Source organism: Triturus cristatus, chromosome 3_1 (genome assembly GCF_964204655.1).
Source record: "Triturus cristatus chromosome 3_1, aTriCri1.1, whole genome shotgun sequence".
Classification (NCBI taxonomy): Eukaryota; Metazoa; Chordata; class Amphibia; order Caudata; family Salamandridae; genus Triturus; species Triturus cristatus.
In genome coordinates, this window is record NC_140583.1 from 504,355,046 (window position 1) to 504,379,958 (window position 24,913).

At 48.2% G+C, this 24,913-nt stretch overlaps 1 protein-coding gene across 1 annotated transcript in view; it reads right to left on the bottom strand.

The window, feature by feature from the left end:
• LOC146860487 (protein regulator of cytokinesis 1-like) overlaps positions 1 to 24,913 on the bottom strand; it is a 527,922-nt gene that overhangs the window by 78,842 nt on the left and 424,167 nt on the right. Inside the window, exon 11 of the mRNA XM_085644388.1 lies at positions 14,716 to 14,753. Coding sequence (XP_085500514.1) covers positions 14,716 to 14,753 — 38 coding nt within the window. The remainder of the gene's footprint in view (positions 1 to 14,715; positions 14,754 to 24,913) is intronic.

The following is a 24,913-nucleotide window of genomic DNA, read 5'->3' on the forward strand; positions in this document are numbered from 1 at the left end:
AGGGGGGCACGGCAAACAAAGTGCTCGTGGCCTACCGTCAACCCTAGGTAATGCCAGTGGGCCGGCAGGACGTGGATGTGAAAATAAGCGTCCTGGAAGTCCAACTCTACCATCCAGTCCCCAGGGTTGGGGGCAGACAGGACCTGAATCATCAACATTTTGATCTTCTCCTTCCCTGAGGAAGTGGTTGATGTTCCTGAGATTCAAGATCGGACGCAGGCCTTTGTCCTTCTTGTGCACCAGAAAACAGTGGGAATAGCAACCACGACTGACTTCTGGGACAGGAACTCGCTCTATGGCACCCTTGGCCAAGAGGGCTGAAACGTCATGTTGGAGAAGGGCCAGAAGATGCTCCAACATGCGAAGGTACTGAGGTGGCATGGATAGAGGGGTAGTCTTCAAGGGGAGGGAGTAGCCTTTTTGGACCATCTGCCAAACCCACCTGTCCAATGTGATGGTGCGCCAGTGGGGGAGGTGATGGCGAATCCTGCCGCCCACTGGAGATTAGTGGCCCTGAAAGGTCGGAATAGAAGGGTTTGGAGGCTGCTGCAGAGGGGGATGTGGTGGACTGCCCCCCCCCCCCACTAGCCCCCAGAACCATGGTGTTGGTTCCCACAGTCCAGGCCGCTCAGGGGCTGAACAGCTTGCACCGGCCTGTGGCTCTGGGAGGGATGTGGCTGGGCTCCCCTTCCGAAGCCACGAAAGGGGCGAAAAGCAGACTACGCAGGGCGGGAGGTGGAGAGGCCCAAGGACCTTTCCATAGCCCGAGAGTCCTTAAAGCACTCCAGAGCGTTGTCTGCTTTGTCGCCGAACAGGCGACGGCCATCAAAGGGCATGTCCACAAGAGTGGATTGGACATCCCTTGAAAAACCAGTCGACCTCAGCCAGGCATAGCGTTGAAGGGCTACAGACGTGGAAATCATCCTGGTTAGTGAGTCAGCCCACAGCAGATGGTAAACTTTGCTGCCTCTCTCCGTTCGGCAACTGCATGAGAGAGTACGGCCCGGGCCTCCTCCGCACACTGGGGCAGCACTTGCGCATATCCCAGGCAGAGTTTGTGTAACGGCCCTACAGACATGCGGTGTTTACCGACCGCAGTCCCAAGCTTGTGGAAGAAAACATCTTCCCAAGATGGTCCAGCTTTTTGGATTCCCTATAAGGTGGTGCGTTAGGGATTGTGCCTTTGGAGTTGGAGGCTTGGACCACCAAGCTCTCAGTGGTGGGGTGTTGGGAGAGCAAAATGGGGTCGCCCGGGGCCAGGCGGTGCCATCGGGCAATCATAATTTCTAAAGGAGCCCCTGTGTTGGGCCTGGACCAGGTGCCCAAAAGGATGTCGGTTAGGGATTCATTAAACAGTAGCAGGGGCTCCGAAGAGCACGCTGCCGGTTGAAGTACCTCTGTCAGGAGGTTAGTTCTGACCGCCACCGTAGGGAGGTTGAGAGCCTCAGATGCCCTACGCAACACCACTGCGTAAGACACTCCCGCCTCCGTAGCCACGGTAGGAGGAGACAACATGCCAAGGTCTGGTGAGGTATCCAGATCACTGGCTTCCCCCAGTTCCTCTCTAGTCCGGTTCGTATCCCAACTGGTCAGTTGAAGTGTCTCCTGACCCCTCCTAGTTCTCACCCTCCTCTGGCTGCCAATCTGGTCTAAAGGAGCCAGGGTAGAAACAAGGGCACAAAGGTATCTGTCGGCACCGGATCCGGCATCGGTCGCCGGTCCGACTGTCTACTTCGGGTGGAGGCTGGGATCGTCGCCAGCTGGGGACACAACCGGCGTCGGATGTGGACATGGTGCCGGTGGAATCTGCGCCGAGGGAGGTGTAGTTAGGTTGACCGGCGCCAATCGAGATCCAGATCCAGGCCTGGATCCAAGGGCGCCCTGCAGTGACGGAGCTGCCGGCGTTGACGGCCCAGGGTCAAAGATGCCATACATCACTTTGAAAAATTGGCAAAGCTGGGCAGGGGTCGCTCCGGGTCCCGGTAAGGGAGGGAAACTCAGTCAACCCTTCGGGCGCCGCACACAGCCGTGTGAGGGACGCCACCTGCATCCCTCGTCGCGTCGGCCGACCTATGGGGAGAAGTCGGAAAGCGATTGTGCTTCTTCGACTTCTTGTTCTTCGACTTACCTGAGGAGTGCGAAGACTTTGAAGAAGACTGGTGGTGGTGGCTCCGCACCCGGTCCCTCGACCTCCCACTCGACCGTGACCTCGAACAGTGCGGAGCCGACTGCTGGGCCTAGAGAAGCTTTCGGGACCCCTCCATCAAAGACTTCGGATTCATGGTCCGGCAGTCGGAGCATGACATGGGATCGTGCTCCAGGCAAAGAAAAGTACACGCGGTGAGGATCAGTCACTAACATGAGTCGGCTACAGGAGCTGCATGCCTTGAAACCGGGCATCCCTGACGAGCACCAAGAGTTGAAGACTCAAAAACGGTGTTGACAAAAGTCGCCAAAAAGTCAGTCAAAAAGTGACTGGAGATACCGCTCTCTCCGGATCTACGCTGGCTGGCGCGGAAGAAAGTAATAACTGACATCAGCGCACGAGGGTGGCGTCTAAGTAGCTACTACGACATCATCCCGGTGACCACAACGCCAACGACGAACACAGAGCCAACGGACGCCACCTTTCGACGCACAGGGGTACTGCTGAAGAAAAATTCTCCAGATCCAGTCTGGCGCCTGGGGGTAATTCTAAGGTAAGGAATCTATAACGGTCTTTCAGAAATGTATTTTCATACCTGCCTGCATTCATTATTTTAGCACTATGGTAGAAATCTACCAGCCTTTTACCCTGTTGGTGTTTTTAATCATTTATATCTGTTTCTGTCTAATGGTTGTTTCAGCACACCTATTTTACGCTAGAATGACGCTGGTTCAAATAATACTTATTTGAAACGCCCCTGCCGTTTATTCTGTGCATCTCTCTGGGACAAAGTGAGCGCGAGTGACTGAGTGAAAAGTATTACACTGTTTCCACGATCCCGGATGGGACAGTTGTCATGTTTGATAGTTGCGAAGAACTATTCTCTCCTTGGTATGGGGAGTTTACAGTGGCACTGTGAGCTAGCTGGTATACAGGCAAACATACCCGGTGGGGGTGATTAAACAGTATTGACACAAATCCCACAGTCTATGTTTTCTAAACGTGCAGATCCTAGATAGATTTATACTAGACAACAACATAAAAAAGATATAAGTGTGGTTGAAAGTATTTGTGATAACTTAAAGGCATGCAATGATCATGTTTTGTGGTGTGTGTGTGTGTCATGACTCTAGAAATTTGTACCGGGGAGATTCTGAGATCTTGTAATGAACTCTTAAATCTTTTCCTGCTGCCATTCAGCTTAAGGTTTTTGACATGAACGTACATAAGTTTCTATGCGAGTGACTGCATAAGATGGGGAGTGTGTTGTGTTTATGTTTAGATGGTAGGACACAGAATGAATGCCATGTCAAGTCCATGACAAATGGTGTACAACCAGGATGTTCCAGCCATGTCCAGAGACACAGGGCCTCTTAACACAGTCCACAAACTTATGTGCCCTGCTTGTTGCAATACCAGATAAGCGGTGGTGTTGTCCAAAAAAGGCGTTCAATGCCAGGGAAATCATCATCAACTCCCAACAGGTTTTTGTGGAGCTGAAACTTCTGTAAGCCAGATTCCTCTGATCTCCACCTCTCCCAGACGGCTACCCCAACTCAGAAGGGACGCATCAGTCACCACAGTGAGATATAGGTGGGGAAGGGAGAGGGGTCTGCCGCTGACCCAATCATGGTTCGTTAGCCACCACTGCTGATCTTTTGCAGTTCCCTCCAATATCTGAATCAGGTTGGATAGATTCACCTAACGCTATGCCCACTGAGACTTCAGGTCCCATTGCAGACCCCACATATGTCAGCAGCAGGAGGCCCTGAGCACCAGCAGCCTCACAGTCAGTCTCACTGAAATACAAAATAGAGGCTGAAACATCGGAATCACAGCCTAAATATCCTGGAATCGCTGTTCTGGAAGACTGGCCAAAACCGCGCTGTTTTGGACCCCTAGGGGTCTGTTTTGTTATCGGGCCGGCTTTTAGCCCCGTAACAAAAGCCGTTGCAGTGTTTTCCAAGCGCACCCCCAACCTTAACTGACCGTGGGTATGCCTAGACGTGGGTCCCTTGCTCGCCGGTCCACTGAATTCAAGCTAGCTTGGCTAATAGGGGGTGATACACAGAAACCGGTCCCAGGATGCTTGTTTCCAGTCCAGAGAGGACCTGGCCTGGCATTTTGGGCTGCACTGTTCCCATGAGGAGCACGGTCAAGACTGATTTGCATATGGCTGGGTACAAACTGGGGTGGCATAGTGAGCAAAGGAACGATGGATTAAACCCAGATCTCTTGACTGGGGGAGAGTGGTTGAAAAATGTTTAATCCATCCATCTGGTTATGTCTGCTATGTCATACTCCATCCATCATATTGTTGCGTCTGCTATGTCAAAGGAAGGAGGCATGGGCAGCAGGGCTCTGTGGAAGAGGATGAGTAATGGCGCCAGTAATGCCGACGAACAATTTGACCCACTTGTGATGTTATGGACTGCTAGTGGGGCAGGTGACCACGTACCCTGCCACCCACTGGGTGCCCATGATGGTAGGAGAACAAACTAAGGCTCTAGAGGTTGCCAATGTCAGGGGTGGCAGACTGCCAGCCTCTGGATGTAGGTCTCACGGAGTTTGTGGGAGTCACATCCTTGGACACAAAAGGACTGAGGAGCCTGTTGACCTTGGTGGCTGGGCGGCAAAAGATGCACCTGGTAGCCCCTCCCATAGCCATAGAAGGGGTGAAAGGCAGACTGGGGCTGGCAATGGAGATCCAGAGGGAGCCGCCAGTGGTCCTGCGGTCCTTAAAACGTTCAAGCACAGAGTCTGCCTTGTTACCAAAAAGGTAAGTGCCATTAAGGGCATGTAAATGAGGGAAGCCTGGACATTTCCAGCGATCTCAGCCATGCATGGTGTGAGTGCCACGACAATGGAATCACTCTGGCTAGCGAGTCAGTCATATCCAGTCTGCAGCGAAACTTCCCTGCATTCCTGTCATCAGCAATAGTCTGGGTCAGGATGGTTTGGGCTTCCTTCAAGACCATAGGCAGCACCTGGACAACCGAGTCCCTGACTGTATGGGTGCATCTGTCCAAAGACAAGCTGTATTCACCAATAGCAGTACCAGGCTGACAGAAGGGATTATCCTCTTACCCAAGTTATCCAGCCGCTTGGATTCTCCATTCTGTAAAGTGGTATGGAATATGCCAGGACTCACTTTGGAGGTAGAGTCCTAAACAACCAGGGTCTACGGTGTTGGGGCTGGGTGAGGAAAGCTAGGCTCCCCAAAGTCTGGCGATGGCAGCTGGCAATTGACCAGTGCACTGGAGCCCCTGTGCAGGGCTTAATCCAGGGCCAGAGCAGAACATCTGTCGAGAGCTTCACTGAGTTGGCGAAGGAGTTCGAAAAGGGCAACTCCCAGCTGAAGCACTTCTCTGAAAATCGTTCTTCTGGACAGCCACCAAGGGCAGCTGAAGGTCCAGCACCTCAGCTGCCAGTCACACCACCATGGCAAAGAAAGTCTCTTTTGCAAAGCCACAGTAGTAGGAGAGACCAAGCCAGTGTCTATTGAGGTATCCAAATCACTGGCATAGCCAGTTCCTCATCAGCTGTCATTAGGCTCATTTAGGGTGTAAGGGTAACCATAAGGGTCCCATGACCCCTCCCATTTGTCTCTCTCCAGGTCCATCAAAGGAACGAGGCACTGGCTTCAACTCAGATGGTGTGGTTCCGGCTTGCACCAGAGTTGGACAAAGCCCCTCCAGCTCCATGTCAGAGTCTGGTATGACAACGGGGCCTAGGATGGGAACGGCAGCACTGGAGAGTGCAATGAAAGGTCACAGTCTCGTGGGTGGATCCATAACTGCATCAAAGGGGCCCAACTGTCACAGAGAAGAGACCAGCTGGCAGAAATCCAGCGCTGTCTCCCCCTGAACCCAGGGGGGCCCCCCCAAGTCACTCCAGAAGGGTTAGCATAGCAGAATACGAGGTGCATGACCTAGGAAGCTCTAGGAGGCGGGTAGCAGATCCAGCACAGGCCCAAGGGGGGGGTGTGTGTGTGTGTGTGTGTGTGTGTGGGAGTGGTGCCTAGACTTATGTTGGTCCCGCACCTCGTCTGAAGACTTGGAACGTTGCTGGGAAAGTCGAAGAGCATTTTGACTTCTCTGATTTTTTGTTAGGACTTACCAGATGAGGACTTCCGACAGCGAAGACTAACGTCAAGAACAGCTCTGCGAATGGTCCCAGGACCTCCCATGGGACTGGGATCTAGAGGGTTGTGGAATTGTCCGGCACCGGGTGACCTGGAGCTTCAGAGACTGCTCAAGCAATGTCTATGGGTGCATGGCGAGACAGACCTCACAGGTCTTGGAGTCGTGGTCAGGCACAAAGCATTGAGAGACAATGTCTCAGAGAAAAGCTTTGACAAATTGTCAAAAAAAAGGACAGTCAAAAAGTGACTGAGCAGGTTTTCTCAAGATCTGTGCTGGCTGGTGAAGAAAGAAAAGAACTGATGTCAGCGCACTAGGGCGACTCCTACCTAGGCCTGCACATGTCACTTCCAGTGCAGACGATGCAGAGATGACCGATGCCACCTGCCAGCAAGAAGGGGCACTGCTGGAAAAGTTTCCAGATCCAGTCTGATGCCTGGGGAATATTCTAAGGTAAGGCATCTGTGGCTAGAAGTCGATCAGATCTTTCTGCTTATGACTTCACAATTGCCTTTGATGTCCTGGGGTCTATTTCACTATGTCTCTGCAAACTGAGCCAAGTACAACCCCTTCAGCGCTTGGCTCTGTAGTAATAAGAAGCCACAGCCTTCTCAGGGAGGTAGTGTGGAGTTGCCGCAGAAGTGAATCATCCAGCAGCACACCTATCTAACAAGAAAAGTACTTGAATAAATTTAAATTAAAAAAAACACCCAACTATAAAATGGAGGTAATGTTTCACTGGCACAGGGCCACTGTATTCTGGATCAATTGGTCTCTTCCCCCTTCCACTTCCCATTTATGATGATGCCTAATGTGGCAGGTCAGAGGCGCAGATGAAGTCCTACTCCCCACACAGCGTTTCAGAGCCGAGCAGTCAGTCTCACAGTTTGTGTCCCATGAAATCTCTCACCTAAACCAAGTCCTCTTCGGTACTTCATCAGCTGTGAGGAACCTACAGCATGCATACTTTCCTCCGTAAAATGGCGGTGAGTGCAGCGGCTCTCTGGCATGGCCCTAGAATGTAGTAGCTGCGGGGGAATCCATGCAGGTCTGGCTTTTGGCAGCTTCCAGTATTTCTCTCATCTGTTGGTCGCAGGCCCTCGTCTGTACACTGGGGTAAATCAGGAGAGGTCAGGGGTCACAGGTACTGCTGTCTGTTCTCTTCAGGGCGGCACCCCATCTATGACACCGCACTCTATAATGCACATCTGCTTGGTCCGCCTCTGGACTGAGCTAGCCCTGCTGATGCTCCCGCTATTTCTAAATTGATTTTTAACTGGTTTTAGCTGCATATACCTCTTTATTAGGAACGCTGCTTACTTGGTAGGAGATTCTCATGACATTATCGTTAGCACAATTGTTAATAGGCATCTTTATTTAAGTTTTATTTTAATACTGCGGAATTTGCACAATATTTACCTGGTGGTGCAGCTACAGTGTGATCACGCCCCGGTCCGTCACGGCAGAGTGCCGATTGTACGGAGGGCATCAGTGGTCAAAGACTGGAGCCGAGAAGCCGGAAGGGCGATTTCTCTACTTTCGGGGGTGAGCGGTCTAGCTTACTGCCACCACACTACTTAAGGCACATGAAACGGGTGCTAGGATGCTTGTTTCCAGTCCAGGGAGGGCCTGGCTTGGCAGTTCGAGCGGGCCTGTTCCCATGAGGCACAGAGTCAAGACTGATTTGAATATGGCTTGGTTCAAACTGGAATGGCATGGTGAGCAAAAGAACGATGGATTTAGGCCCAGATCTCTGTACTGGGGTGAATGTATGACATTGTTCTGCATTCTGTCCATCAACAGTTGTTTTTGCATTTACCACACTACTTAAGGCACATGAAACTGGCACGTAGCAGGCAAACCCGTCTGCGCCCGTCCGTGCCGGATGGCCAGAAACCCTGCCCATATGAAGTCAGATCGAGTACAATACTCGGGTAAATAACTTTTAGACTTAAATCATGCTAAGACCCTGACTGCAAAAGACACACATTGGATACGGGCCTCTGCCAAAACCGCTTCTCATGTATATGTGGTTTCACTCTCCCAGAGCAACAAATGATTACAACCTGTCATACCTCAGATACTAAGTTAGTAACCCAGACAGGAAGCCAAGAAGAGACAGAGGTACACTGTGGCTTAATGTGAGATCAAATTTGAAATAGCAGAGGTCATCCTACAATATAACTTGGATGTCATATTCCTAACTGAAACATGGGCTGACCCAGCATCAGACCCAGACTTTGCGATTACAGTCCCACAGGGATTTGCTTCTTCCAGATTAGATAGACAGATTAAGAGAGGAGGAGGGCTGGCAGTAACACATCAGGAACATATTAGAGCCAAGTTCTCTCCTGTCGCTGATCCCTACTATGAAGGCCTATACTTTGCACTTGACTTAAGTCCAAAAAATACGTAAGGGCTTATTGGTGTACCGGCCCCCAGGGTCAAGAGCTAGTTTTACAGGAAACCTAGACTCATTGTTGGAACCGTCTCACCACCAATGAATTTACAATCCTGGGCGGTTTTAACATATCTCAAGGATCGAGCAGCTAAAGATACAACTATACTCATGGAAACCTTGGGCTCACTGGGGCTAAGATGGTTCATAAACCTACTCATGAGGCAGGGCACACAAAGGTTTTTTTTATTAGCATCGGGTCTGGCAGTTGAGGAGCTCTACCCACTGGTCTGGTCAGATCATTCACTTATCTTAATTGACTACTCAGTCCCAAAAATACTAAAGGCCAGAACTACCAAACTACAGCAAAGAACCTATAAAGCATGGAGCAAATTAGATACAATTAATTTAAAATTTCAACTGGAACAAATACAGCCAACCCTGAGTAGCCATACAGACCAAGCAGCAGAAGAATATACTAATTGGCTTACTGAGGCCTTTAGGACTATAGTGTCCACCTGCAAGAATTCAGGGAATTGTACTCAACCATCAGCCCCGTGGTTTACTGAAGCTCTGCGTCAAGAAAAACAGAATTGCCGTAGAATGGAAAGACAGATTGAAATATGAGACACTGGATACAAATAACTATAAACATGCATCAACTATAAATCTCAATTGATCACAGATTAAGGGTCCTACTTTTCTCAAAAGATTGAGAAAGCTAAAAACTCAGAACTTTTTGGGGTAGTTGAGAAACTCACAGCCGCACCCATAAATAAAGCCTCAGGCAAGCCAGTCTGCACCCGTCCGCACCGGAACGGGGCCAGAAACCCTGCCCATATTAAGTCAGATCGAGTACAATAGTCCGGTAAATAACTTTTAGAATTAAATCATGCTCAGATCCTGACTGCAACCATCAGCCCCCTGGTTTACTGGTTTACTGAAGCTCTGCGTCAAGAAAAACAGAATTGCCGTAGAATGGAAAGACGTTGGAGATTGAAATATGAAAAACTGGATAAAAATAACTATAAACACGCACTAACTATAAATCTCTATTGATCACAGAGAAAAGGTCCTACTTTTCTCAACAGATTGAGAAAGCTAAAAACTCAACCAAAGAACTTTTTGGGGTAGTTGAGAAACTCGCAGCCGCACCGAAAAATAAAGGCTCAGGGAGCAGTCAATCTCTGTGATAGTATTGCTAGTGCTTTCAGAAACAAAGTTTATGACATATGTAACATCTTTAAGTTGCCCACCCCTAATAAACCAGCGAAGGAACCCTTGAGTATGGAGACTGGAATGAACATCTTTTCTAATTTCGCAGAGGTTTCAAACAAGCTGGTAGAAGAACTCATCCAGGGAATCAAATCGGGATCTCCACTTGATCCCTGCGCTCCTGCACTCTTGAGAAACATTGCAGGGGAGGTGGGCTCCACATTAAACAAAATATTTACCATGTTTGCTTCAGGCATCTTCCTGGCTATCTGGAAAGACGCAGCCATCTTGCCGCTTATAAAGAAAGCTAATCTGGATCCATTTCTAACAAGCAACTACCGACCAATTGCTAGGCTGCCCCTCCCAGCATAAGCAGTAGAAAAAATTATGAATAGCCAGTTAACTCAAATCATTCAACAACGAATTACTTGATCCATCCCAGTTCGGTTACACAGTACGGAGACAGCACTGATCAAGGCAACTGAGGAGATTAGAGCAGTGATGGATAAAGGAGGTGCGGCGGTACTTATGCTCTTGGATTGGTCAGCGGCTTTCGATATCATACATCATGACACGCTGCTCCAGAGCCTTGATAAGTTAGGGATCAAGGAGCTGGCACTGCCTCTAATATGTTTTCTGAAAAATAGAAGACAGTGACTTTGGACCATTTCAAATCGACCCCTCATGTGCTCCCATGTGGGGTCCCTCAAGGCTCCTCGCTGAACCCTTCCTTATTTAATATATATGTATCGGAACTGGCTCCGTTAGTCCAAAACTTTGGTTTCAATTTAACATCATACGCCGACGATCGTCCGATCATGATTGCGGCTCATAAAAATCTTCCTTCACCAGCAATACAGCTTCAAAAATGCATGAGGGAAATCAGTAGCTGGATGGGAAGGCACTGCTTCAAGCTGAATTCGGATAAAACCGAAGTGGTAATCTTCGGTAACCTCCAGCCTGGCTGGGACGCTCACTGGTGGCCGGCAGAAATTGGAGAAACACCTAAACCCGTAGAAAAAGCCCAAAACCTAGGGGTTCTGAAATTGGACTACTGTAATGGTCTTTATCTCGAATTACAGAAACGTTTGAGAAAGCTTCAGATGGTGCAAAGTGCGGCTGCCAGGCTCTTAATGAACCTACCAAAATATGCATCAGTTAAGGAAAAAAAAAATCTGAAGACTCCATTGGTTGCCAGTGACAAAACGCATTCGGTTCAAAGCTCTTTGCTTAGCCTACAAAGCCCTGAACATAGGACTGGCATCTCTGAAAAGCCTATATTCATGGTACAACCTGGGCAGACAATTGAGGTCTTCCAATGCCGGGTTGATGGCAGTTCCTAGGATTCGAACTTCGAGCTGGGGTGGCCGAAGTATAGCCTACGGCACGGCTAAAATATGGAATACGCTACCAAAGGAAGTGAGAGCCTCCAACTCCCTGGTAGTCTTCAGGAAAAATCTAAAGACGTGGCTATTTCAGAATTAAGATGAGTCTGCTTTACAGGGTTGTGTTTCAGTCCAGCGCCAAGACACCTCTGGGTAATCGTGCGCTATAGAAGTTATAATAACATAATGTTCGTTCTCCTGTGGCATTGTCTACTTTGAGCACACTTAGGAAAGTTGCTACAGCTTCTGCCACACCTCAGGGTTGCAGTGATGTTGCCAGATCTGGGCACACTTAAGAGCTCTGGCTTCAGACCCTGCAGGCAGGAAATTCAATACTCTACTAGGGCTGCTTGCTCTCAAGCCTCTGTGGGCAAATTGACCCACGCCCCACAGTAAGCTCTGCTCATCCTGCAAGGTTGACAGATTTGATTCCCTTCTTTTCAGACAAATCCACTCCAGGTGTTTCAGGACAGTGACACAGTTCTTCTTCCCAGGTCAGATACCAAGTGCAGTCTTCTCACACTTGGGATGCTAGGGGTCAGACATCATAGCAGTCCCTCGGGCACTCTGCAGAAAATCCCATTCCTTGGTTAGAGGAATTGGAACAACAAGTGAGTTAACAGCTCCTACCTTCACACAGATTCAGCAGACAGGGGATATGTATTCTCGGTCTGACCCTGCAGAACTGGTTTGCGTCAGGTCTTATTTGAAGTGCCCTTTCCAGACTGCCCAGGCTGTTTTATAGACTCCGCTTTGTGTCGAGTGATGCTCAACAGTAGGGTCATCTTCATGTTGGGGAATCCACAACAGCCCCATTTAATAGTGCGTATTAATATAGAGAAGGGGCTGGCCTCCTCTAAAGAACCCTCAGCACACTGAAGGACAGACTGCAGTCCTACCATTCCCTCCCAAATGGCTTTGCTCAGTAAGGCTAATCAGCAGGTTTTTGCAACACATGAACATAATCAAATACCTAGTGGGAGCACTGTCCCCTCTTCCCGCACTCTGGTGTCTAGGTCTCCTCCCACCAGCTTCCGAAACGTCAGCAACACACTTCCACTGTCTGGGAAAAGAAACTCGCCTCAATCTTATGCACTTGAATAGACCAGAGGTGCTCCAAAGATGAAGGGCTGAGATGGTGGTCTTTATGGGGGTAGTATCATGGTTCTAGCTGTTAAGGTACCAATCTCAGCCACCCGCCTAACCAAACTAATCCTATTTTATGAATATAGGGCACTTCATCCAAGGTCTTTCTTAAGGCCCGATGGGAGGTTATTAAAGGACACCCAACCTTGATTATTCTTCCCAGATTCCTTTATCTATTTATCAATAGCCCTATACCTCTCCCAACACATTTTTTTCAGGAGACTCCACACACACACCTCGTAATACTGGCCTAGGCAGGAGGCCGCCAAGGGTCACCTCGGAAACAGACTCTTCCCTTTGAGCAGAGTAGTTTATGCGCTCCTGAAATGGAACTCTATTACTACTGGGAGAAAGCACACTTTAGGATATACTCAACTCCATTCCAACTACACTGGGCCACTGCATCCTACAACGCGGTCCCTTGTCCATTACTCACTGTGATCTACTTACCAGTTTGCCGCCCTTGCGCAATAATCAACACTGCCCTGCACAACCTGGGCTTGGGGCAGACTGTACCTATGTGTAGGGTTGAACAGCCTGTGCTCGCCTAAAGTTCTTAAGACGATTTCTCTCCGGAGAAACAATTTTTCAGTACACCATCTATGTACTGGCGCTCCCGCAACAGAACCAACCAGACCGGTTCGCATATTACCGGTTCAGAGCAGTATTTTGCGTGACACTTTCCCTGCCACCCCTCCCACTTCTTTACACGGATTATGGTATTTACCAATCACACATATGCACTCTCAAAGCCTACCTCAGGCAGCCAGATTAGACCCTCCCCTCACCAAGACAGCGACAGTAGTGCTAGGGGTTGACCAAAGCACTTTCCCCTAACCACAGACTGCGCCTAATAAACATTACATTGTCCCACAAAATATACCGCACCCTAGCTCAGATACACCGCATGGGTCTTTCAGAAGACACGCTGCTGTAGATGCAGGGACAATGCCTCTTTTCTGCACCAGCATGGGGCTGGCCTCTAGTGGCACACTGCCGGACGTCTGTATATGAAGCCATTCTTCAGGGACATCTAAAGGATTGGGCGGAGGGGGGGGGGCCTTGCTTAGAACAGATATGAATGTACGATTCAGTTTTAGCTCTATAACCCCTCTTTGGCCAGGTCACTTACCGTGTTCCAAATTCTATATGTGTTTACATCTAATATTAAAGGATAATAAGCACACATTTTGCTGCAAAATGTCAGTAATAGACTCAAACCACCCACATTAAAAACACATTAAAGGAGGACGGTATTTAAAACAACCTTTAACCCCTTCTGTGCCCATGACGAGATAGTCTCGTCATGGAGCGCGGTTGCGCTGTGCCCATGACGAGACTATCTCGTCATGGACCCCGCCCGCTAATGAAAGGCCGGCACAGGAGGGGGAATGGGCGGGGCACTCAAGGGGTTAAAGAATTATTCACAGTCATCGGGGCGAGAGGGACTGCAAACAGAGCTGGATCTATCAGGGGCCCCCTGAAAGACCGAGGCCCTGGGCCAGCTCCCACTTTGACTATGCCTATAGACTCCACCGATAGCCCTTCGACTCCCAGTGGGTCAGATGCGTAACTGCTACGCAGCTACTGCTGGCAAAGCGCAGAGCTGCGATGCACAGGGGCTGCCGCCCCGCGCCTGGTCTTGCTGACTGGTTAAGGGATGTAACCTTTTTTCCAAGATCAACTAACCGCACACTGGGAGCTGGTGCCACAGGGCTCCTGCCTAGTAGACATTTGGCCTCCTTTTACTGCATATCTGACCTAATTTGGGGAGAGCTCCGAGACCCAGGATACACCTTTTACTGGGGAGCGCCTTGCCACAGAGATGTGGTACGCACACATGTAGCAGATTGTCTCAATACAGGAACCTCTTGGCTGGCACACACCCTGCTGACCACCGAGAGACATGACCATGTGAAATTAGTGGATGCCACAAACTGCGCCTCCTGATAATTCTATTATGTCACTGCTTATTCTTTTCTCTTAATAGGACCTGATGTAACTGCCATATGCTACTGGTTTTCTCGTTAACCTGTACTCGCGTCCTATAATGGAACCTGTTATTTAACATGAAACTATAATGAAAAAAAAAGAGGCCTTAAATTAGGTGTATATGTGCATGGGGAAATACCAGCGCTGCACCCACTATATAGCCTTGATGGGTTGGAGTTCCAGCACCACCCAAGAACCTCTAATATACTCTGCCATCTTTATTAAGCTTTTCTTTAAGCCATGTCCGAAACAGGAATCAAGAAGTTCAAGTATATTAACAGAAATACTTACCGTGCACCCATGGACCGTCTTCTTTGCAAATCGTATTCCTTAAAGGAGACAAGAAAATTGGTTCATAAGACAAGAAGAGCAAGACCAGGTCAGTCCAAATATTAGATGAGGCACACCAAGTAATGCATTAACAAACAAGACACAAATTTTAGCAGAATAAACTCCATTTTTAAATTGAAGCAAAGATAATAAATGAAAAGACGTGCAAGAGGACAAAAGTCAAACAGAAATCAAAATTAAGTCTGATTTCGCCAGATGCTATACAGATATTGCTGTGAGATTGTTCATCAGGACAGAACATTGCTAAACGGGGCTAGAAATAGTTCCAACTGTATATGCATTTGTGTTTACATTTAATAGATCCAGAGAATAATCTGAGTACTTTAAACAATCATGGACATTGGCTATAGTGCTTTAAACACAACAAAGCCACCCAAGACTGTATGTTGTTTATTATATATCCCCAAGGATTCTACAGGAAACAACCAACCAGTAGATATACACAAAAATGTGACTGGATGTCCTCACACAGCACTAGATGTCATGCTTCATCATGACACCCCACGCGCTTCAAAAACCTGGTTTGATGGAGAGGAGGCTTACACTGGAAATAAGGGAGGCACTTCTACCCAAGAACGGACCAGTGATCTACACAAACTAAAAACCAGTGTGACATCCTAAACAGATCCTTCTATCTACTAAAAATATCACTTGGTGTTAAAAACCAAACGTGGAGACAAGGGGAATTAGTACCCCCCACCGATCATCAACATGTTTCTGCCTGATGGCTCATGCGAGTCCGTTGCATTCTTCAGGACGGAAACACAGGATCCAGGTGTGGCAACTACGCACTTGTGTGCCACTAATAACAAAAGAGGGTGACCTTCGCCAACCTGTAATAAACCTGGCCCATAAGTACCCCACTATCATCCTTGAGGCCCCATAGCCTCTTTTTCCCTGCCTTGGATATCCTCCATGGGTGTGTGTTTGGTTGCATTGCCTAAAGTGCTCCGATTTCAGGTGAGTACTTCACAGTTTTGCTTTGCCCATGCTTTTTGCAAATTGTTGTGTAGCAAGCCAAAACCACAAAATGGCCAGCGCAATGGGGAGTTTTTGGCATATAACGAGGCAAACATTTGGGGATGGGCATGGAGGGGTTGGAGGGGTCAGTTTGGAAATAAAAACAGACAGGTAAGCAACCCAGGGTCTCGGGAAGGAATAGAGCATCAGAGTGCACAGGAAGCAGGGTTTGAGAGAGAAGCTGACCACATACGCAAGAGCAAGAAAACACATGCACTCGCATGCAGTGCTGAAACACAACAATATAGGTCCCTGTAAGTAAGCAGTGGAAGAATGAAAGTCATCAAAAGGACTATAAAGACGTTAATCTCCAAGGAAGAGACAAACAATTAGCTGAAGGAAAGCCACTGAATAAAAAGCAAACAAATGAGAACAAGCAAGCAAGCAACCATCGTACCACTTGCTGACCCAACACCCATTACAAGTATTGGTACACAGACGGATAAAAACTGCAGGAGAGTCCTGAAAGGTACAGAGAGAAAACGAGGAACAGAGTACATATGCAAAGTTGATAATTAAAGTAGTCTGCGATTTGAGAGCATTATTAAAGTAGAAAACAGACTATGTTGAAGTAGAGAAATCTGATTGTTGTGTGTTCGAATGTGTGTACAAGCAGTCGCGGCTGGTAGGGCTCGCGGGTGGGGCGGGGTGCGCAAAGCGGCGGTCGTTTAGAGAGGGGGTGGTTTACTTTATATAAAAAAAAAAAAGGGAAGTTAACCTACCTTCGCCGGCCTGGCCCGCGTTCAGTCTGCGTCGTCCTCTGTACAACAGGAAGTAGCCGCAGGCAGCCTCCCTCCCCTCCCGTAAGCCAATTACAACGTGATTGTTGGGGACAGCGCCCAGCCAGGCGCCTCTGGGGAGGCCATTTTCTCTATGTAGGCTGCTGCATGCAGCCTACATTGAGAAAATGCAGAGTGCGTATGACTGGTTTGGTCGGCCCTGGAGCCGATCAGACAGAGCACCCAGAGTGGGCAAGCCACTCCTCCCCTGCCCTCGAGCAGGACCGACTACCCGCCCGCCCCCACCAAACCCTGCCTTCTGCTTTCTCACATTGCAAGAAGCAGAAACATAAAATGGTATCTAAAATACCATTTTATGTTTCTGCTTCTTGCACTGCGAGAAAGCAGCGGGGTGAAGCTCCTCCACCCACATGGAGGAGCTGCCCCTGCTCACAGGCCAATGCATTCACAGGCTAGTACATGACAGATCGGCTAGCCCATGTCTTTTTCAGAACAGAACGACGGATTCAGACATACAATCTTAGCAAGAACATCGAAGCATTGGCTGTGGTGTAGCAAGATGTTATTGGCACATATACTGAAAAAAGAAAAAACAAAAATCAGGCATCACAAGCAGAGATTAGAGCTGATCACCTGGAAATGGCGCCAAATAGAGCTATACCTAAGAAGCCCTCTCCCTCCTAGTAGCTTCAGACCTGCTAGAACAAGACCTTATGGCCTTACCAAAGTCAGTGAGTGGGCACAGACTTACTCCGTTGCAATTGACTCATCTTTATGTTGAGCCGTAAGTTTAAGTTATACCCCCAGGATCCCTTTAGCAACTCTGGGAAGATTTCAGACCGATACACAACAATTTTCAGTATTTTTACATCTGTACCAAATGAATTTCATACATACACCAGCTTCGTTCTCTAATGATCAGATTAAGCTGTGTTTGTTTTGAGCCACCTGGACAGAAACGCAGCTAATTGGACCATTCCATTAGTAGAAAGAATTGATATTCTTAACTGACACGAACTGAAATGGAAGAAGAGCTTGATTAAACAGTAAAGCATATGCCATCGCTTTAAACGGATCTACTTACGCGAACATAGTCTCAAGACCTCATGTACTTCATTTAAAAGAGGAGTCCTATAGAAACTGACTGGCCAGAAAAGTTGTTTTGCCCAGGTTTAAAAGTAATATAAAAGTTATTTTGGCTCTGGTGGTTCATCCATGTGGGTAGAACTAATTGTTTTATCTGTACAACTAGACGATAAACTTAATGGAAAAGGCATACATATCTAAAAGTAGTGAAAATCAAAGCGGAAACGTCCTAACCAATACACAGAGGAATAAAGGACCCAATTTCCAAAGAAATAAAAAAATGCAAACAAAATTTCTAGTTATATTGTGGAAAAACGTGGCTTTTAATTAAAGACCATAAGCAAGGGCACTGGAATTATGTGGCAGATGAGGGCCAAATTATGCAGCAGGGTTGAGTAAAGGAGCCGGAAAAGGCAAATTATGTGACCAATGTACTACATTTTGTGATCGTATTACATAATTATTTTGTAATTTTTATACTTGTTAACGCGGTCTGTATTTTGGTTGCGCCTCAGTACTAGTTTAACACCCAAATATAAGCAATAAGCAACAGAAAGGTGACCAGTCACCCCTTGCAAAGGGCCTTCCAATGCGTAGAGCACGTGTCACTATATATTTTTTAGTAACTTTCAAACCATTTCAGCTACAAATACTTTGTTAATTAAAATCTGCAGTTTACTCGGCAAATCTACAATTATGCGACAAATGCCATGGCCTCACAATCACACTACTAGTGGTCCTGGCTAATAGCCCCAAACATGCAAATTTCCTGGTAAAGAGATTCTATCATCTCAAACTGTGAAAACTATACAGGAATTGATGCGTGAATTAAGTGTTGTAAACCAGAACACCAAAGCACCAAGGAGTCTGCTGCAGTTCCCAAAAGTATGTTACGGATTCTGCATCTCTCGGATGAAATAAAAAAAATTTAAAAAAAACACAAGATTTTACAGGATTGTTAGATTTAGAAATGACCTGGCATTTTCAAGACATTTATTTTCCGCTCGACTTTCATGTGCCCATAATAATCTCCAGAAACAGTAACATACAGTTGATGGCACCCCTTTGTCATCTGTCACTTAACCATTGCCATGAGATTACACTTACCTGTTTTGATTATCATGCCATTCTCGTGATTTGTGGCTTCTCTAAGTCAGTTCAGTATACAAAAATTGTTCTTAGCCACCGAGAAGAGCCTACATTAGGAAACATTGCCCGAGTGTTCTAGCCGGTTGGGAGAGTGCAGTGAAAGTTTCCCAATGCCAGTAGGAGCACGTGAAGATTGTGTTCCATCTCTCATAACAGTTAGACTCCTATTAAATGACGTTGGCCGTTATGTGGGGAAACTTATCCTTGAGACTCCAGTTGGACAACACAACCATTCCGATCCTATTAGCCTACGACTCTGCATTTTTGGACAGTTTTCCATCCATAAATTAATAGGTTTGTTTAATACGGCAAGGTAAATCCGACCACAAACGTTACTAAAATAAACGCTATCCTAATGAAGACCAACACTTTTCCACGTTTATGGTTTGCAATTAAAGACTTCGTAGAACCGTTGTTGTGAGGGCCCTTTAAATACACTCTATTTAATAACAATGAACCAAAAACATCGCTTTGCGTCAGGTTAGCTATTACAGTAACAATCTAGGTATGTTACAAAACACGAAAGTCGTCTTCAAACCATGATGCGCTCGCTGTACATCCGACATGTAAACTACTTCTTACGAGTCCATCAAAACAGGAAATGCGTGGTCAGCCACTCGCATTGCGATTAGAAGTTGTGATTTCTAATCTTGAGAAATATAGTCCAAGTTAAATTAACAGAATGTCCCGGTTATCTTGCTCTCTTTCCACTTCCGGGTTGCACATATGTCAGGGCAGAGAGGGAGGGAGACCGAGCTGCAGAATGAAATACTCGTCCCTCCGTCAAGCTGCTGAGCCGAAACTTCCCTGGGCCAAGCACGATATCCCACGGACGCCAGGGAAGGCGGTGAGAAGAGGGCACAGGACAGAGGCGTCTGCATCAAGGTCAGGTGACCAGACCAAGCACAGGGTGAGGGTGTAGCGACCCCCTGCAGAGCGTGAGCCCCGAACCCTGCAGAAGTGACCCAGTCAGGTCTAGGCAAACTTTGGCCTGGTGAGCTCCAGCTTGGTCCCCCTCGTACCCCCTCCGGCATCCAGAGATTTTAACCCAGCACCCAAACTACCAGCAACTCATTAGGAATATAGTGTGAGGCAGCGAGAGCAAGAAGCATAGTGCCAATATCAGTCAGCAACACTCACCATCCCCCCATACAGCAATCTCTTAGCGAAATAACCAGACAAGACACCTTCTTTGTGGAGAAAATTGCTGCAGGTTTATTAGCATTACAACAATGCCAAGATTGGTGGGTTAGCTTACAGGCGATCCTAAGGCAGGCAGCCCCTCGCCGCCTGCCACCTGACGAGCCCAATTACACCGTGACCAATCCAATCGGTGTTAGTCAGATTTGCGGGAGGGGGACCCCTCCCACCGGTGGACCACTAGTCCACTCCCTTGCTCACGCCCCAGAGGGGGGCAGAGCCTTCCAGGCAGCCCCCGGTTGCTAAGGTCCACAACCGCCCGTAGGACTAACGGGGCGCCGTTGCTCATCCAGGGTCCAACGCAAGGATCTCCCTGTGGATATTTGGCTTTAGCACCCTTACTGTGCTCGTGCAGAGGGTACCCTTCTGTACCTTACAGCCTCTGGATCGCCCTGTAACTCCGCCACAGCTCTGGGTGTGGCCACCGTCACCCCAGAGCCCCCCACCAAGATAGGCTTCCTTACTTACACCATGCAGTCTCCAAGGCCTCCCCCAGATCAAGTAGGAACAGGTCCATACCCACTCTAGACAGGTGTACCCCCCATCTTCATCAAAACCCCCTATGGCCTTAGTGTGCAGTAACCCATGACGGATGAAGGCAAACTCCCTTTCTCAGTAAATTTCCTCATTGCGCTGTTACCTACACATGGTGACCATAAAACTTGAAACAGTGCCCTTCTCCCCAGAGATGCCATATTATTCGCTCCCAGGTGTATGGCCAGCAACTTTAAGAGGAGAAATTCCCCCCCCCCCCCCCCCCCCCGCCACCCTCAAGACTCTCCTGTAGCTTCTTCAGTAAGCTGGTACAGCGCATGCCTGGGTATCCTAGCCAAATAATGTCTATTTTGTACAGTGAATTTACGCATGGCGCGGTAAACTCTTTTGCGTGAGGTTTCCTGGCCTCCCTTGACCGGGCTCCTTGCTTCACTAAGCAAGGGGTTATCCTTGACCCCTATAACTCCCATGTCCCTCGTGCCACCCATGAAGACGCATAAAAAGGCCATATACCCAACCATTGATCCTGGCAAATTAAAGAAATGCTGGGTTGCTTAACACCCTTAATTGAGCACTGCACACCTTTCTGTACACTCCAGTTTGCACCTAAGCCTATTTACCAACATCCTGCTTGCTCGAGACCCTCTCCAGGTCCAGCAAACATGTCCATGCCCCCTCTCGACAAGGGTAGGTATCTTTACCTACATCCAGCTGATACCCGGGCCTCAACCCGGTCCTGCAAACACTTTTAGCAGGTGTAACCCCATCTTCTTCAAAACACCCTGTGGACATGGCAAGCAAAACTCAAATGCCCCCAATTGTAGCCTAACTTACACATGGAGGACTTCATCTCTTGCACAGATCCCTCTTCCCCAAGACAGACACGTGGCTCAAAGCTAGTGAATCACTGCAGTATATCATCCAAATAACTTCCCTGCCCTTTCTTTTCGATGCAGGAGAGTTAAAGTAGGAGCACTAATACACTATCATCCAGAGTTATGTTATGTTATCGTAATTTGTATAGCGCGCGATTACCAAATAGGTGTCCTGGCGCTGAGGATCTTGCCCCCCTCAAGGGCAACCTCTCCTACCCATCTGGCACACCGGGGTAACTTCAGTCTACTCACAATTTGCCTGTACATAAAACTGTCTTCCGGCCACTCCCCTGCTGTGTCTTACGGTCGGATGTACCTCTTAAAACCATGGGATCTGCGGACAAGCCAGCCCTGACCGCTGTGGTTGCTGCCCCGATCCTAACCGAGTGACTGCACCAGCGCTTGCCTGGACACGCATTGCCTGACATATTTAAGCATGGCTACATTACCTGTACAACCTGAAAATCGAAAAGGGTCATGACAAGTATTCTTAAGACATTGTAGCCCCTATGTGCTTTTACCGCTTGTTACCAGGGTGCTGGGGGAGTAAGTAAATGCTGTGGATTTGAGGATGGAGAACATAAAGCAAATTTACTCGCCCCATCTAACTAAGACTGCAAATGTGTTCTGGTAGTAGTGTTCTTGGTGCTTCAAACCCATATTTTCAACACTTGGAGCACCAACGCCCATCTTTGGCGTGACAATCTAAGCAACCCCTCTGGCTGGAATAATGGATCTAACAAATGTAGCACATAAGCCAGCGTTCGCTAGAGGTATACAAGTGTGTCCCACAGGGCCAGTGCTCTTGGCTAGTGGAGCCCTGGAGTAAACTGTACGCATCACTTGCCTGCCCACTTATTTGATTGCCTGCAAGTCCATCACCGCCTGGAAGTGATCTAAAGATGTGGAGTCACCTTGCTACTGTCCCCACACTGGCGCAAGTAGTCCCTTGCCCAACTTCTGGTAAAGAAAACCAGGAAGCAGACCAGTGGATGGTAAGAACGGGATGACAGTCTGCACCCAGTCCAAACCCAGTCTGACTGCGGACTTTGATGGATGTTGTGTAGCCGTGCCGGTGAACCCACCCTGGTGTGGATTACCCAGCCCCCAGGTCGGACTATCACTGGGATGCAGGAGAGGAAATATAGGATCTTTAATACACTTAGTCGGCCAGAGTCCTTCAACAAGTGTACCCCATACCTTGAGGACCCTGCGCCCCACTAAAAGAGCAACCACTCCTACCCACCTGTCTGGGCCAGCTAAGGGGCAGGCAGTCACCTAACCATAGGGAAGTGTCCTGTGGTACCCACTGCTTATCCTGTGCGACATCCCCGTTACTGGCCACTTCATAACATGACCATTGCGCGCTAGCCCCACATCTTCTGCCTGTGAATACAAGTGCTGGGATTCCAGGCTGCTGTCTTCTCCTAGCGCAGTCATTCTCATAAAAAACTTCTGCCAGAGTGAAACCACGGTGCAGTCAAGTGTATGGAGGGGGGCACAATAAGACAGCTAGACTAATGGGCATGCCAACTTTTCTTAATCCCTTGAAGCCTTTTGGTGCTCTATCCTGTTTCTCCAAGAATAATAACTATGCATGGTGCACCCCGTACAATTTTATCACACTCAAAGTGTGAAAGAATGAGCTAGCTACTCATGCACTGCACATCACAGGTGGGGTTAGCAGCAGGCACATACCCTAGTGAGCTATCTCGTTTGGAAAGGGTCTCTGACCTGGGGATACACCTCAAACTCTATGCCAAATGCAAGAACACCCTAAGAAGTGTACCAGTATTCAAATCTGAGACCTATAGCTGTATATACCTGCAACATAACATGGCCATAATACGTGCTACCCCCTCCCTTCTGCCTGCAAATATAACTGCTGTGATTCCAGGCTGATATCCCTCCCTCGTGCAAGTCCTGCACTTCACTACTTCTGCCAGTGAGAAACCATGCCACAGACCAGAAGGGGGGGGGGGCACTATAATTCCAGGTAATTAACTTCACTTGAATAATTGCCATTCCACCATTTCTTCAACATTGTAGCCATTCGTGCTATCCCCTGTTAGAAGTCCGCTTCCTCCCCCACCTATCTCTTTGGTTGTCCGGGCAGGGAATGTTGTTTAACTGAAGCATCCTGTAACCTGGCGAATACATGAATGGAGTCAATCTGGATTAAGGGAAGTTTCGTAAGTGCCCCCATTGCAGTCACTGCACCTCGTGTGAGGAGACCCTTACACAGCCCATCCTGCTTACTTGCTGTAGTCCTATCCCAGGTAACCCTACCTGCTGACCAACAGTGACCCTAGGTGCTGAACCCCGTAGCCCTGGTTCCCTTTGTATCCCCTGGGATTCCTAGCCCTCCACAGGAAGTGTGAGAAATGGGCACGCATATATACTGAAGGTACTGGAGGATGTATGTAATTTGCAGTTCGTGCTATGCCGTGCCCCTTACATAAACATGCATTAGATTTGTGCGCTGATTGCAGCAAAGAGCTATGCCCATGTAACTGACCCTTGCCCCCTGGTACAAATCTGGAAAGTGTGCATCACTATGCTTTATATTGGCAGGGGTGAAAATGATTGAGTCCCTCCCCCTGCAGTATACACAACCAATTGACTATTCCAAGCCTCAACGGCTAAAAGCAAGGCATAGGCAGTGCACACTAGTAATTTCAATATGGTCCGCCCTGCCCAAAGACTGGTGCAATTAGAAGCATGGGGCCAGCAATGGGTTTCTTTTAGAACAGAAACCTGGCCACGCAAAGAACCATGGTTAGACCCTAGATGTCGCTGCAGTGGGGAGTTGTGGTACACCAGAAAGGCCATATGCAAGAAAGTAGTTAACATGACAACTCCTAACCCAAACAATTGTGCATGTGTGAATATTCAGACTATTCCAGGCCCCCAGTGCTAGAAGGATGGCATGGGCAGCAGGCAACAGATTTAATGTATGTTTAATTAATAAACGTCCGATACTGTGGTCATTTCTAAAACAGAGAGACAGCGCCCGAGGGCGGGCTGTCACCATCACCGATAATTAAGGGACTGTGCTGAGGACCGTAAACCACCCGGCCAATAACTGTGGGAAGCGGAGGTTACCCGCTGCAACACCTGCATTGCACAGCATTGCCTGGATCCATTGACCTGGCTGAGGAGCTGCCTTACCACTAATGTTGACGCCTGGAGTGCGAGGATGGACCGCCTCCCCCATTACAGCTAACCACCACCAAGTGCAGACCCTTCATAATTACATAAACAACGAAAGCTAACAGAGAAATGTCCTCAAGACTCCACAAGTCGCCATAAGTTGTTTTGACTTCAGTGGATCCGTTACATTGCCCACACGCACTTTAGGGAACTTTAGGCATTCGACATGCCAATACCTTACCACGAAGGATGGCCGACACTTGCCAGCTTTCTTAATACCAATGAAGCACTTGCGCTTGGTCACTTCACTTCCCAAGGACTAATATCACTGTAGAACCAGCATTCTTACCCTAATACATTCTAGCCTGGCAGTTCCCTAGGGTGCCACAGAGTACTGTACAAAGTGTGCCACTTCAGAAT